Source organism: Rhododendron vialii, chromosome 1a (assembly GCF_030253575.1).
Source record: "Rhododendron vialii isolate Sample 1 chromosome 1a, ASM3025357v1".
Lineage (NCBI taxonomy): Eukaryota > Viridiplantae > Streptophyta > Magnoliopsida > Ericales > Ericaceae > Rhododendron > Rhododendron vialii.
Genome location: NC_080557.1, coordinates 8,004,191 through 8,017,603, shown reverse-complemented (window position 1 = coordinate 8,017,603; position 13,413 = coordinate 8,004,191). Strand labels below are relative to the sequence as shown.

Genomic DNA, 13,413 nt, shown 5'->3' with positions numbered 1-13,413 from the left:
GCAATAATGATGGGGACCGTTCAATTTTTAGAGCTTGTTGAGAACATTGACCATGTCAAAAATTAAGTTGATCGGATATCGTTGAGGTGCCGCATGTGGTGCCCTTACACCCTATTCCGCCCACATGTTTCTATAGGAATTCAAACGCTTAGTAATGGACCCTACAAGAATGTACAGTGGTGGATCACGAACTCCTCTGTGCTATAAGGCGTGCCACAAACAGTCACCGACATCCGGATGCGACCAATTCACAGTTCCTCACGTCCGCACCTTTGGCCTTTGAAACATATTCTTTTCACAACAAAATAGTGTGGGTGGAAACAGAGAAATTTTTGGTGTCGGGCGGGTACCAAGTGACAATATCCGTCGGCAATCCGAACAATTTAAACGTGTTTTGGACGTTTCATATGTATCCTCTCTCTCTCTCTCTCTCTCTCTCTCTCTCTCCTCACCCCACCACTCTCTTTACTTTTTTTTTTCTCTCTAAAATCCGAATCATTCAAAATACATTTGTACTGTCCAGATTGTCAACGGGGTACCACGTCTATGGTACCCTGCTAGCACTCAAAAACTTCTCGTGAAAACATGATTTCCTGACTGATCGATGTTCTTCTAGAGCTAAAGCTCTTCCTTGCATTGACTTCCTACTTGGGGCTAAGTGGCTCACCCTAGTCACGTTATCTTTTAGATGGCTATTGCTTGCATTCACAATTCTCGTTCTTGCGAATTTAATAGTTTATGATATTTTTGAAAGACATATTCACACTCGCGCTTCCAAATACTAGACGCACGTGCGTTATGTGGTGCAATGCTGACCTCACAAAGTACGAAAAAGTATTCAATGCTCTAAAAAAAAAAAAAAAAGGCGCATAGAGCCTACCTCTCATAATGTGGGCCTCTGATACTATTGTGGAAGGATAGGAATTAATGGTCCAAAACAGTCGATAATCTCTTCAAATTAACGGCCAAAATAAGAAAATAGACAGGAAATTCTAGACGTCCACGTGGGATTTAATCCCATGGAACTGAGGGCACCAGACAAATAACCCAAGCCAATGGGCTTTACCCCAATTAGCATCCCCTAGTCCTCCCCATGTGGGAGACCAGGGTTCGATGCCTGTCCTGAGTGTTTGGGATTCAAGGTATTCAAGGTTATGGATAGCCTGTGAAATTTCTTGTGGATTAACTTACTAACACCCTACTAACTCCGTTAATGTATACAATATTAATGAAAGAAGAAAAAAAACAAACAAACAAATACCTGAGGAAGTTGGGCTTGAGCCTGTACATCGAACAGCCGACAAGTCCAGAAGCAGTTGGGCTTGGAGCCATCAATGTAAAAAGTAAAAAGTAAAAGTATTTCACATTTATAAATGCAGACAAAGGGAGAAAACAAATGCCTTTGGCCCCGTTTCCGAAGGGAAATAAGTGTTTATTTATTAAGAATGCAATTTTAACCTCAAAAATTATGTACTTATGCAAATAATTTTTCTATTAATATGGTCTTGTCTAATAGATTTCATTGAGATCTTTTATACGGTGAAAAAAAATTTGAAAAATTATTTTTTATTCACATTATTTTTTAGTCTGAAAATATGAAATAAGTACTTATTTTTTAAGAAGGTGTTCTGGAACGGAGCAATGAACAATAGTAGTAAGCTTGTAGCTCAAGTTTGTGGATCAACACTGTTTATACATGCATGCATACACAATTAAGCTACTCAAGTTTGATTTCGTATTCGCTCGTAAAAAGCTTGTTTGACATCGATCAGTTTGTTGCATCGATTAATCAAGATTCAATATATATATATATATATATATATATATATATATATATATATATATATATATATATATATATATATATTTCATAGCAAGATTCAATATGTTTGAATCTCTGTTGGCTTATAGTGTTTCACAATTCAAACTATTCGGGATCGTCTCGTGATCATCTTGATTAAAAATCATTTAATATGTGGATCTGTATCTAAACTAATTAACCACAAGGTTGAACGTAATTTTTATGCTCATTAAATTTTCAAATAAATCTTAAAGAACAATTGACAAACTGTCCGGCTAGTTCGATTTATTCATCAACCCTATATACATGTTAATTAGCCCTCCTCGCGAGGGCTATCATTGGTTCCTTTATTACAATTAAATAGAATGTTATCTTCTTTCTTTTTGCTAGACTAATTACAAAATGTTATAGGGAATTGATTTTCACACTCTGCTTTTTTTATATCCACATTCATTTTTTGTTTTTTAGCAACAACAAAAAATTACGCACTTTCAACATTATAAAACAAAAAAGTGAGTGTGAAAATCAATTCCTAATGTTATATGATCAATCCGGATGTAATCAAAACAATCTGGTCCTTTTTAGGGAGTGTTTTCACTAAATTAAATGGGCTAAAATCCATGTTTTCATGAATTCTGTGCAAGTCATTCTCATTACATACATTAACTAAAATACCATTTAGCGAAAATAACTTGATTATAGTCATTAGCCTAAAAGGAAAAAAACACAACGGAAACGCATCCTTAGTGTATGTTTCCTAGAGTATGGACCAAGTATTAATATTTAATACCAGACCATGACGCATTTTGTGATGCTTAAAACTCCATGTCATAAGAATTAAATTTATTTTTGGATAAAAGACAAAATTACCCCTCAATCAAGTTCAATTTTCCATAGGAACTCAGCCCTGCCCACCCCTTTGACAACCCTAACCGCTGCAACTCGATCATCCCACAACCATCTCCATCTTAACCTTGTATGACTATCATATTCGGCACCTACCGCTGTCGACCACCACCATTTGTTCATTGCAACTGGCAAATTTCTTTTCTTTTTTTTTTTGGCCAGAATTAGGATAGTTCTTTTGATAGGAAAAGAAAACAGTACATCAGGAAGGGATGCAAGCCAAGTAAGCATCCCATTGCTCTCATTCTAGGCTACACCATGCACGTGCCACAGAATTGTCACCATCATCACTTGATCAAAACACTACACACCTCTTTCGTTGGCTCGGCACCTTATGGTGTTAGGCCTTGGTCCTTTGGGTTCCCGTTGGCTCCTTGCTAACGGGTTTAGCTGTTTTTTTCTATTTTCATAATATTGTGAGGTGATCTGTAGTGATAGGTTGAACTTGTTTAATTTCCTTTGTGTAACGCTCCCTGATGTATTACTATAGGGTTTCTTTTTTGTATCATTACTATTAATGATAGGGAAACCTTTTATTGCTGATCAAAAAAAAAAAAAGGGTGAGAAAGTCCCATGAAGAGGAAGAAAATCCCGCACCAAAGAACAACGACCTCCCAATGGAGGCAATGACTAATTTTTGAGAAATTAAATTCTCCTTTGATTTGATTTGTCACGCGGCAATGGTTAATCAATGCGAAAATAACGTGGCATTTTGTGGTAGAAGAATTTGTTATACAAGAGAAGTTGTAAAGATAAGAACAAAAAGCATGGAAAGAACCATTCCTATGTTCTAGAAAATCTCGTTATCACCATGGAAAGCAAAAGCCATCTAGAATATTGACTATTGATCACATTTTGTAGACTAAATTATGCCGTGATTTTATTAATTTAGGTGTAAATTCACTTCCTGGACTTGGCTGCCTTGGCTTATTTTCTCGTGACTTCTAGTAGTTTTTCCCCCCCTTCTTTTGACCTTACACAATGATTGACTTGTTTATTTTTTAGGCCTTTCTTTACTTTGAAATACCTTCTTCTTCTTTTTATCATCTTTGAAATACCTGATTACGTGTTAAAAAATAACGTTATCACTCTCTGACATCACAGTTCTTTCAATAAATAAAAATATGTATATCGACAATTATCTATCGTATATAAAAAACGGGAAGTGCTAAAATACATGATTTGGAGGTGTGCGATATGTACCCCATTGAATCGTCTTATAGTTGTAACATCGAATATAGATTGTCTTAACATTTGAAAAGGAAAAACGTACAATACAATATTTGCATAGAAATTCATGAAATCAGGACAAAACGAATGGCATATGAATGTCCGGACACAACTGCGTCCGGAGCCGTTCGATATATGTGCATCGAATGGTTCCGGACGCAATTATGTCTGGAGTTGTGGTCAAGAGTTGCATGTGTATATAGCATTCCTTTTCAAATACCTATGTATAGGGTGCCATCTAATTTCTCATAGCAAATATTCAACTGTAAATGATTTTCCAAGATTTTGGGGATCAATCGTACCGCCCACCAAAATGTTGCATGTATCACTGTACGTAAGTGTGAAAGATCCGCGGACTCGATCAGCTAAATTAGATTCTTGACACCAAAAAAATAGTCAAAACTGGATTATAAACTACTAATTTTCTGGCAGTCTTCAATCAAAGACTAAAAATACGGATTACAATCTTTACCAGGATTTTTATATCAGTTTCTATCTGAGAGTTCTTAAGTTGACCAGGCCGAAACTAGGGTTTATATATTTCACAAGTCTCACCAGCTTCCATTTTGCCCCATAAAATAAACAGGCCCGGCTCAACGTCTTTAGGAGGCTAAAGCTAAATTCAAAGGTGGAGCCTTTGATTTTTAATTTGTTGACTTTGTAATCAATCCATTTGTGTAATTTGAATATTGATTTTACCGCGCCTTCACGAGAGTATGAGATATGATTAATAGCATCTCATAAAATATAGTACGTAAGAAAGAGTCAAGAGTTCAAATCTCGTAACTAGCTATTGGAAAGAAAAAAACCTCGAATAAATACTTGTCAGCTACAAAATAAATTAAATTAATGAAAACATGTCAAAAATTCTCACCAGCAATTAGGAGAAAACAAATACTCATGGATTTAAGTCAACGGTTCATTATAACATCAATATAGATAACGTCCCTTCTTTTCCCTCCCTAAAATACCTTTCTTTGAGCTCCTTTGTTTGATCAATAAGGCCCTGTTCCACTTAACTTTTTTTTTAAATTAACATTTTGTCTTTATTTAAATTTTTTTCGCGCTTGTTCGTTTTGTGCCAAATTTTTTTTAACTTTCTGATTTGTCCCGACGAGACGAATCGGAAAAGTAATTTTTTTTTACTTTTACCCAAATATTTTGATCAAAGGACCACTTTTAATGCAAAAGTATGTTGACAATTGCAACACCTTCTCTATCTTCCCGAAACAATTGATCAAGATGACCAAAATGATCATGAGGAATCAATCGGAGAGAGAAAATGCTAATTGCTAGCTAGAAAGGGGAAATCATTACTTGCTCTTGGAGCACCGCCACGTTGTACTTCATCGAGACTATCAACTATGCCAAAAAGTATGCTAATAGGATGCCGATGATATATATATTTACAACACACAGTTATGTTTCAAAAAGTAGGTTTCAATGCAGAGGAATCAATTGGAGAGAGAGAGAGATGCTATGTACTAGCTAGGTTCGAAAGGGGAAATTATTACTCGCTTTTGGAGTACCGCCACATAGTGCTCGTCGATCGAAACTATCAACCACGTCAAAAAACATGTTAAAATTATCTTTCGTTCCATTTTTTAGAGGACTAAAAAGGAGTTTGTTAATATCAATCTCCCAAAAGATATTTTTACAAAGTCATGGAATCACCGTGTAATTTGATCATGTATATCAAACAAGGTTGTCTGACTTGTCTCTGTCCGATCACTTAATACATTGGTCACAAATGTGATTAATGAAAGCTTTGAAAATAGAGTTGCACCTTAACAAATGTGAGGAATTCTTGGGTGCAAATAGGGTACGGAAAATGTTCATGTACTCGACGCATACATTCGAGCCGTCTAACAATGCAACCAACGGTCCGGATTGAAATACACTTTTTCCTTTTTTTCTTTTAAAAATCCGTTAGGTACTTTCAATTCAGACTGTCAATTGCATTTTTTAACGGCCTGAATATGTGCGTCGGGTATCACGTGGTGCCTTGCAACCAAGAATTTTAAACCCATAAAAAACAGAAAAGGACATGACTTTGTTTAACGAACTGTCTTCTTTCTTCGAGAAAAACACGCATTTGTATTTTTTTTCCCTTGGTCCAAATAACGGCCAAAACATGATATGTCTATATTTGAGAATCTCTCTCTCTCTCTCCCTTTCTCTCTCTCTCTCACACACACACACACAAATAGAAAACGAAACTTTGACTATGGACATTGGACAATATTGTCAGATTGTGTTTGGGTGGTATCCAAGGCAATTTATTCCCAAAAGAGCTTTCTCTCCTATATAAAGGTCAATAAAAATCCAACTTTTCTAACAGTTCTCTCACATACTCAAAGCTCACACAGGTACAGCAACGCATACAAACATGGCCACAAGACTCGTCACTTTATCCATTTTTGTTGCCACAATTTTGATCGCCCTTCATCAAACCACAGTAGCGGCACAGGAGTTGCATGTCGTCGGAGACAGCTTGGGGTGGATAGTCCCTCCCGGCGGCCCCATCGCTTATGCCACCTGGGCTTCCTTGCAAACCTTTCACGTCGGCGACATCCTCAGTACGTAATCACACATAAGTAATATATTTATATATATATATATGATAACTCAGGTGTTCGGATCAGCTTACGCGCATCTCAACTAATTCTGAAAGCCTTCCCACTTTCCAACAGCACGACACATAAGCTATATGTGTGCCTCTCTTTTCATAATAGATAGTTGCAAAGAGAAAAACTGCAACAAAAATACAATCCACTCCCTAATCACGATAGGGAGAGTCACGTCTTGAATGAATCTAATTAGTACCGTTTTGTAGGGAATGTTTGTGTACGTAGCATTGTTATATTGGTGACATCTTTGTTTGGTACCATATGCCCTGTTTCGAAGTTGGTTTTTCACCAAATTTTTTGTTTTTCTATTTTGAAATCTTCTTTTCTCAATACCGTATCAATCATTTAATTAAGAAAGTATTTCTAAATCCTACTCTCTTTTTTTGCAGTGTTCAATTTCACAACTGGAGAGCAAGATGTAGCCATGGTAACCAAAGAAGCTTACGACACATGCAATTCCACCAACCCAATTCTCCTCCAAACCACCGGTCCGGTCAATATCACTCTTGCTTCAGTTGGGCTGCACTATTTCATTGGTACCATGGACAGGCACTGTTTCTTGGGCCAAAAGCTAACCGTCGACGTGACTGGGGCATCCGGTCCCACCACTAGCCCGGCTTCTACTCCTCCACCACCGCCCCCTTCTCCGGTGGTGGCGGAACCGCCCAGAGCTCCGATGACTTATGTGGTTGGGGACGCGTTGGGGTGGATTGTGCCTCCTGGTGGTCCAATTGCGTACTCTACTTGGGCTAGTGGGAAAACGTTTTTCGTTGGAGACACTCTTGGTACGATTTCAAAATCAATCAATCTCTCTCTCTCTCTCCATATCTCTTTCTGCTCCATTTGGAACTTGTAAAAAGAAATAGAAAGGAAGAAAAAAGTTTTAAAAAATTTCCGTTCCCTTGTTTGATTCGTTGAGAAAGATAAGGGAAATTTTCAAAACCTCAAGTTCAACTTTTCCTCCAATTTGTCTTCAATTTTCCTCTTAGGTCCCGTTTCAGAACACTTTTTTTTAAAAATAAGTACTTATTTGATATTTTCAAACTCAAAAATAATGTAAATAAAAAATAATTTTTTAATTTTTTTTGCACCGTATAAAAGATCTCGATAAGATCTATCACACAAGAACCATATTGCTAGGAAAATTATTTGCGTAAACATATTATTTTTGAGCTTGAAATTGTCTTCTTAAAAAATAAATACTTATTTTGAGTTTTGAAATAGGACCTTAAATTATTGGCCTGCAAACCGAATCGAATAGGTAGTAAGAACCGTCCATGAGCCCGATTCTTTACGTTGGGTCGGGTCCGACCAAAAACCAAATTAATCTTCATGAATTGGTCGGATCGGGTAAGAAACGCACCACCCCAAACCAAAATCTAATTTTTAACAGAAATTAAACCCGCACCTATTCGAACCATATGTTCGACCCCGCTCGAGACCCTTTGGGTTGGGTCTGCTGGTGAACGGGTTTTTTGCACAGGCCTACTTGTCATTTTCACTTGGTTAATTATTGAAAATTTTCGTAGTACTAGTTGGTGATCAGTTTTCCTCTGTCTCTATCTTTTTTTCATTTTTTCATTTTTTTTTGTGGAGATTGACTATGCATCTACTTTCTAAGTATAAAGTATATTCCAAATAAAGAGGTACGTGTAAAGGCTCATATATTAATGGGCGAAAACATTTTTTCCTCCATACAAAAGTCAATTTTGTTGGTTCTAGCCTGTAGGAGTAATCAGTGAGGTTTGAACCCATGTCAAATACATAAGAGTATATAGTGCTTACTACTTGATTACCACTCCTCTTGCGGTGAATTCAAATTTTGCTTATGTATCGGCTTCTTTCTAATGCGGATCAATACACGTGTTTGTTTTTATCACATACCACTCATCTAAACAACCCAAGCATTGTATATACAATATAGAGGGCACTCGCCTATTACCAACTGATTTTAGTTAAAACCTTTCAAAAATTCAAAACACAGTATCAAAGCAGCAAATTTAGGTTTTAGGTGGCCTCAATTCACATGGTCAAGTCGCCTCAATTCACATGGTCAAGTCTCCACTGAGTCAATTATCTCAACTTGTCAATCCATATCTCCACATGCTATAGGGCTACATGTGAGGGTAGTAATAGATATTATCCTGCGTTACTCACCTAAAGGCTAAAACACTCATGGTTAATATGATCTAGAGGCTACTAGCCTGCTACGATCATGTTTACAACATGTATGATTTCTATCAAGTTTACAACAGAGAACCACACAAAATGATTTCATGCCCGCTACGATCACTTCTAGTACCCTAGATTTTTTTCCATCAACAACATTTCGAACATTTCACGATCACAATAATAAATTCTCGCTGTATATCATTTGGCAAAACGACATTTAGATTCTCGCTATATATCATTTGATAATCCCAATTCGTTTGGGATCACCATTACAATTATCCAAACCGTTACCGCGATTTAAAACATTACTTGCAAACTTTTTTGTGCAGTTTTCAACTTTGAAAATGGAACACAAGATGTTGCAGAGGTAACAAAGGCAGCATACGACTCATGCGACACCACCAACCCAACCACCGTCTTAACCAACAGTCCGGTGTCGATCACACTCTCCACCGCCGGCGACTACTTCTTCACGAGCACGTACTCGCGCCACTGCTACTTGGGTCAAAAGCTTGCCATCACTGTTGTGGGAACTACGTCTGGTCCCACTTCTAGTCCTGCACCACCGCCGCCAAGCACTCCGGTGCCGGCACCGCCTAGAGCTCCGGTGACTTACGTTGTGGGGGACAAGTTGGGGTGGATTGTGCCACCTGGGGGTCCTATTGCTTATTCGACTTGGGCTTATGACAAGACCTTTTATGTTGGAGACACTCTTGGTATGATATCTCTCTCTCTCTAATAAGTGAAATGAGTTACAAGAAGTCCTTTTAGATACAATTGAACCAAAGAAAGATAATTTTGAATAAGAAAAATTTAGGAGAAAATATACACAACCAAAACATTTGGTGTTATTTAGTTTAAATAAGTTATTTTAGCTTATTATGTCTTTCTATTTTTTTTTTTTTTGAAGTTATGGATTAACTTTTTTGCTACTTTAATTTGTCTTGACAATTTTAATGGGTTAATACGTACAATTTTTTTCACGACAAAAGTCAAGTTAGTTATAGTTAATGAGATTTGAAACCATGTTAAATACACGAGAGTATATAGTGCCTACTACTTGGCTATCACTCCTCTTGCGGTGAATACAAATTTTGCTCATGTATCGGCTACTTTCTAATGCAGATCAATACATGTGTTTGTTTTTGGAGATTAAATTTTATCCATCGCCGGTGTAAAATCTCACTTTTTCACCACCGTCCATCATGGGCCCCACCAAGCGTCAATTATTGTAATATGAACTATTCATATTATAAAACCCGCAGTATAGTATTGCCATGCAAAAAATCAATTTCATTGAAAGTCGATAGATATATCAAAATTTGAATTTTGGTTTATAAATAGACGATTTGATTTCTGTCAATAATAATAAAGATAAACTATTCATTTTACAAAACAAAATTCAATTTTTGATATTTCTATCTATGTCCGATCAAGTTTATTTTTTGCATGAATACACTATTATGTGGGGTTTACAAGATGAACGGTTCAGATCAACAATAAATACAGAATAGGACCGAAAAAGGTGGTGGTGGAAAAGTGGAGTTTTCCACCGCCGGTGAAAAGTTGTTATTGCACACCGCTCACCTTAATTAACAACCCAAGCATTGTATATACTCCAAAAAAAATTTTTTTTGATCCGTATATACTCCAATTTAGAGGGCACTTAACTATTATCAACTCATTTTAGGTTGAAACCTTTCAAAAAAATAAAAAAAACGGTATCAAAGCAGCAAATTTAGGTCTAGGTGGCCTCAATTATCACATGGTCAAGTCTCGGCTGAGTCAATTATCTCACATCCGCAATCCATACCTCCACGTACTACAGGGCTACATGTGAGCGGAGTAATAGATGTTATCCCACATTGGTCACCTAAAACACTCATGATTAATATAACTTGGAGGCTACTATTTCAAGTATTACCAATTGGTTCTAGGTTGAAACCAACGGGATAATTAAATCTAACATGTATGATTTCTATCAAGTTTACAACGGAAAACCATACAGAATGATTTCATGTCCGCTTCGATCACTTCTAGTATATATTTAGATTCTCGCTATATATCATTTGGTAATCGCGACATCGTTTGAGGGTTACCATTACAATTATCCAAACCGTTGCCGCGATTTAAAACATTACTTGCAAACTTTTTTTGTGCAGTTTTCAACTTTGAAAATGGAACACAAGATGTTGCAGAGGTAACAAAGGCAGCATATGACTCATGCGACACCACCAACCCAACCACCGTCTTAACCAACAGTCCGGTGTCGATCACACTCACCACCGCCGGCGACTACTTCTTCACGAGCACGTACTCGAGCCATTGCTACTTGGGTCAAAAGCTTGCCATCACTGTTGTGGGAACTACGTCTGGTCCCACTTCTAGTCCTGCACCACCGCCGCCAAGCACTCCGGTGCCGGCACCACCTAGAGCTCCGGTGACTTACGTTGTGGGGGACAAGTTGGGGTGGATTGTGCCACCTGGGGGTCCTATTGCTTATTCGGCTTGGGCTTATGACAAGACCTTTTTTGTTGGAGACACTCTACGTATGATCTCTCTCTCTCTCTCTCTCTCTCTCTCTCTCTCTCTCTCTCTCTCTCTCTCTCTCTCTCTCTCTCTCTCTCTCTCTCTCTCTCTCTCTCTCTCTCTCTCTGTTTTTCTCTAATAAGTGAAATGAGTTATGAGAAGTCCTGAATTCTCATAATGATGTGGCTTTTGCAGTCCTCCTTTAGCTTAAAGTTTTGAAAATGCCCATATCATATCATCACACTGAAAAATTATTAGGTGCTACCGCCACAAGTGCCACAGCCCCCTTTCCCACTATAAAATTCATGTTTCAGACCGCATGAATTTGAGGTGTGAAAGGGGTTCGGGCACCATGTGGTAGTGTCGCCACTCAAAAAATTACTCCATTGTATTAGTTTTCTTCTAATAGAAATTAAAAGCTAGAAACCAGAACAACCGAATTATGAAATCCTCCTGAAAAAACGAATGAATGAATGGTCCAGATTTAAAAAAAATCTTTGGGAAAAGAGTTTTGGTCTTCCGGTTTTCTGTTTTCTTTTCCTTAGACTGTACCAGGTCTGTTTTTCTAAACTAGTTCTAATTTATTTGCGTCTTCATGTCGGTGCAGTTTTCAACTTTACAAACGGTACTCAAGACGTAGCAGAGGTAACCGAGGCAGCCTACAACTCATGCAACACCACCACCCCAGGCCTCACCCTAACCACCAGCCCTGCGAAAATCACCCTCACCACCGCCGGCAGCTACTTCTTCACGAGCACGTACCCGAGCCACTGCTTCCTCGGCCAAAAGCTCGCCATCAACGTGACCGCCACCTCTTCCCCCACATATCCACCGGGCTCGATCGCGGAGCCGCCCAGTAATGCACCTTCTCCTAGTGCCGGTGCGGCGCCCATTGCTTCTGCCACCAGCTCGGCCCCGTCCACCGCCGCGATCGGCTTGTCCTGTGCCGCGTTCTTGTCCGTTGTCACGACGTTCCTTGTTTAAGAAATTAGTGCATCCTAGTGAGGTGATATTGTTACTCCATTGTTTTTGTGAGGTCTATATATGTATTTATTATTGATTTATTTCAGTCTTTAGTGTGTCATTTAGTGTAGTCAGCTCATACCTGTGATCAATATTCATTTCCATTATATGTAAAGTCGAAACTCCCACATTTTACTCTGATAAATAAATGGGATTTTTTGCCATCTCTCTCTCTTGGCTGAAATTGGCAACGAGCTGATGGGCTAAAAGCCACATCTTTATAGTTCGCAAGACCCGTCACCCGGGCCCAAACTAGGCTACGAATTTCACAAGTCACTCCAACTTTAATTTTGCCCCTTAAAAGTAAACAGAAGCATGGCCAGCTCAACACCTTTGGAGGTCTAATGCGGAAGTCGAAGGCGGAGCCTTTTGTTAATTAAGTTTTGAGTTACAGAGATTGAAAAATATATTGTTTTTTGAAATTCAATTTGTGAGGAGGGGTCAAGAGTTCAAACCTCATGACTAGTGGGAAAATAAAATCGAAAAAGCTTGTCACCTGAAGAAATAAAGAAATTACAAAATGCCAAATTCTCTGCAATTATTGGAAGAAAACAAATACTCCATGAATTTATCTCAGCGGTTCCTTATATGTTAAATTCCTTTTCTAAAATGCCTAGTTGTTCCACTGTTTGATCAATTAGTATGACAAAGAAGCTTCGCCCCCGGGTGTTTTTGGGCTTTGACGTCCCATCGGATGTTTTTTGCTTTCATCTAATTTTTGGTTGGATTCTCCTCCCCTCTCCCCCAATTTCTCTGTATCATTCCAATTCTATCGGATGTTCCCGAAGGGACCCCTCTCCCCTAACTTGATGTACCATTTGTCTAATTTTTCTTCATAGATTTTATTGCCGATAAAAAAGTGTATTATGAAAATTCCATGATTTTTCGGTTTGTTAAGATAGCGAACCTTAAAATCTGTTTACTACACCAAGGCTCAATCTACTCTTCCTTGGTTGCATTAGCTGGCCGGCAGCTCTTCCAATATGTCTCCAACACCTGGTGGAAAATATCACAATAACGTAGTATCGTGAGTGACAACACTCGATAGAGAAAACTCTTCTCCTTTTTAACACGCAAGTATATAACAAGTACATATAAACCGATCCAATTCAATAAAATACG

The 13,413-nt window shown here is 38.1% G+C and overlaps 1 protein-coding gene across 1 annotated transcript; it reads left to right on the top strand.

Moving 5' to 3' along the window:
- The first annotated feature begins 6,251 nt into the window (after nt 1-6,251).
- Nucleotides 6,252-12,455, top strand: LOC131315910 (uncharacterized). Its single transcript, XM_058345147.1, has 5 exons — nt 6,252-6,516; nt 6,957-7,352; nt 9,069-9,455; nt 10,902-11,288; nt 11,876-12,455. The coding sequence occupies exons 1-5, from the start codon at nt 6,327-6,329 to the stop codon at nt 12,250-12,252; spliced, it is 1,737 nt and encodes a 578-aa protein (XP_058201130.1). The 5' UTR covers nt 6,252-6,326; the 3' UTR covers nt 12,253-12,455.
- Nucleotides 12,456-13,413: the final 958 nt, after the last annotated feature.

Bases quoted from the DNA above. Each gene is read 5' to 3' on its own strand.
- LOC131315910 (XM_058345147.1), top strand. From the start codon at position 6,327: ATGGCCACAAGACTCGTCACTTTATCCATTTTTGTTGCCACAATTTTG. The intron at 6,517-6,956 runs GTACGTAATCAC...CTTTTTTTGCAG, and splicing joins TCACGTCGGCGACATCCTCA to TGTTCAATTTCACAACTGGA. The intron at 9,456-10,901 runs GTATGATATCTC...TTTTTTGTGCAG, and splicing joins TTATGTTGGAGACACTCTTG to TTTTCAACTTTGAAAATGGA.